This window comes from Berghia stephanieae, chromosome 13 (assembly GCF_034508935.2).
Source record: "Berghia stephanieae isolate SIO BIC M18660-M18661 chromosome 13, UCSD_Bste_1.3, whole genome shotgun sequence".
Lineage (NCBI taxonomy): Eukaryota > Metazoa > Mollusca > Gastropoda > Nudibranchia > Aeolidiidae > Berghia > Berghia stephanieae.
The window spans coordinates 35907674-35910173 of NC_088372.1; the positions used below are offsets into that span (position 1 = coordinate 35907674).

The 2500-nt window shown below is 34.3% G+C and overlaps 1 protein-coding gene across 1 annotated transcript in view; it reads left to right on the forward strand.

Annotated features, from left to right (window-relative positions):
* LOC144959287 (dynein axonemal heavy chain 7-like) overlaps positions 1-1582 on the forward strand; it is a 9805-nt gene extending 8223 nt beyond the window's left edge. Inside the window, exon 9 of the mRNA XM_078891829.1 lies at positions 1559-1582. Within this exon, the coding sequence (XP_078747955.1) occupies positions 1559-1582 (24 nt within the window). The remainder of the gene's footprint in view (positions 1-1558) is intronic.
* Positions 1583-2500: the final 918 nt, after the last annotated feature.

Consider the following 2500-nt stretch of genomic DNA (forward strand, 5'->3'; position numbering starts at 1 on the left):
AGAGCGGTGGGCGCTGCCTGAAGCATGGGGTCCCGAAAATACTAACGAAAGAGTGATGATGGAGAGGAATCGGTGGAAACAATACAGACAATGGGCGTTTCGGGCACAAACCCTTCGTCGGCACAACAATAAACTAATAAACGTTGAAAACAAATAAGATGAAATGCATTATAAATTGCATCGTCTGTACTCAACGATGGTTGAGTGTGAACGAATCGTTAGCGCGGTGTGATAGAAATGATAAGGCCAGTGAGAGACGTGACATTTCTAGAAAATAATGGACGATAAAAGACATAAAAGAAATGTAATAGTAGTTGTAGTAGTAGTAGTAGTAGTAGTAGTAGTAGTAGTAGTAGTAGTAGTAGTAGTAGTAGTAGTAGTAAGTAGTAGTAGTAGTAGTAGTAGTAGTTGTTGTTGTTGTTGTAGAAGTTGTAGTAGTAGTAGCAGCAGTAGTAGTGGTGGTAGTAGTTGTAGTCGTAGTAGGAGTAATGATAATAGTGAAAGTAGCAGCAGCAGCAGCAGCAGTAGTTTGTAGTAGTAGTAGTAGTAGTAGTAGTAGTAGTAGTAGTAGTAGTAGTAGTAGTAGTAGGAGGAGGAGGAGGAGGAGGAGGAGGAGGAAGTTACTATGAACCTGTGTGTTGGGGGAGGGGGGGGGGGGGAGGAGGAGTCCCTGCAGAGTGTTTTGAATGGGCAAGGTGAGGAGTGTATGTGTGATTGTCGAATCTTCGAAAAAAGTAAAGAAAATAAAATAAACAAAACCAAAAAAATAAATAAATAAATAAATAAATAAATAAATAAAAATAAATATAAAATCAAAAACTGTCGGGTATTCTTGTTCTAATCGCTGTACAATTACTTCCCCCAGCGTAGAGGACATATGATCTTGAAATTTTAGTCCCAGACTACGATATTTACGCCTGCTAAATCGCGGGTGTAAATTTCACCCGTTTAGTCCCTCGTTTAGTCTAAGACTTCGCGTAGTCCGGCTTCATGAATATCTTACAACGCCTTTTAGTCTGAGACAACGGATTTAGTCTAGGACTATCGTCGTAGTCCCGCTCCATGAATCAGACCCCAGGTGTTTTGTCCTTGGCTAAAACATAACCTCTATCGACTCAAGTGTGAATGAGCATGTTGCTATAGGCGGTGACAAATGATATGAGAGTGCGAATAAAGTGTTAATATAAAATAACGTGGCTATGCGGTCTTTTGGTATGACACTCGCCTTCGGACTGGAAGGTCCAGGGTTCGAGAGTCCCACTCTGAGCGGCGCATATTTGAGTCCTTGGAAAAGGCTCTTTATTAACATTGTCTCATCGTACTCAGGTACAAAAAATGATTTTAACAGCTTCCAAAAAAAAATACAAAAAAAAATACAAAAAAACAAAAAAAAAAAAAAAACAAAAAACAAAAAAAAAACAAAATATCATATACGGAGCAGTCCGACCCAAAACCGAACAGTAAAAAACAGAAATATAATCTTTCTCTCTGGCGCCTATGTCGGTTTTTTTTTTTAGTATTGTATTTATTTTTTATATTGTTTTTTTAAAATTTTTAGTTATTGGATGAAGAAAGGTTTTGAGTCCGAAACGTATCATTTTGGTATTTAGTTCTTTTTAAAAATCAATTGTTATATTCATTTTTTTTCAATACTGTTTAAATCCCGCAGCCTTTGACACCTTAGTATGAATACGAATATTTATTTATACTAATTATAATTATAGATTATTATCTTTTTATTATTATTTTATTTATATATCTATTTTTATTTATCTATTTATTCCTTTATTTATTTATTTACTTAATTATTTTTATTTATTTTTCATTTTATATATCTATTTATTCTTTTATTTATATATTCTTTTTTTATTTATCTATTTATTTATCTAGTTATTTTTTAATTAATTAAATTATTTATCTATTTATTTACACAATCATTCTTTCATTCATTTATCTATCTATTTATTTATTCATTTATTTATCCAGTCATGTATCTATTTATTTATTGATTTATTGTAACATACCAGAGCGATCAGTGTCAGTACCAGGAAAAAACAAAGAGGCCTCATAATTATTCAAGATCGTTTCCGGTGTAAAGTAAAGGAGCGGCTTGTAGAAGAAATTGACTCGACTGATGTGAAGGGCAAAGTAGTTCTACATCAAATGATTGGAAAGCGTCTTAACCTCGGTAGATATTAATGATGATGGTGACGATGATGCGTAGAGCGCTTTAGATTTTTTAAAGTATTCTTTTTACCGATCTACGTCCGTACTCTGAAAAGACACGTATTTAAAAATTTGGCCAGAAAACTCGTCCTTCGAATAAGATCGATCGATTTAAATGATCCCCATCTTGGCAAAAACTCGCAAACGTGAGATCTCGCAAGGTCCCAGGTTAGAGAGTTTTAGCCAAGATGGATGTCAATTAAATCGATCGATATTTGAAGGATGAGTTTTCTGGCCAAATTTTAAAATACGTGTTGTTTACCAGGGTTAGGCA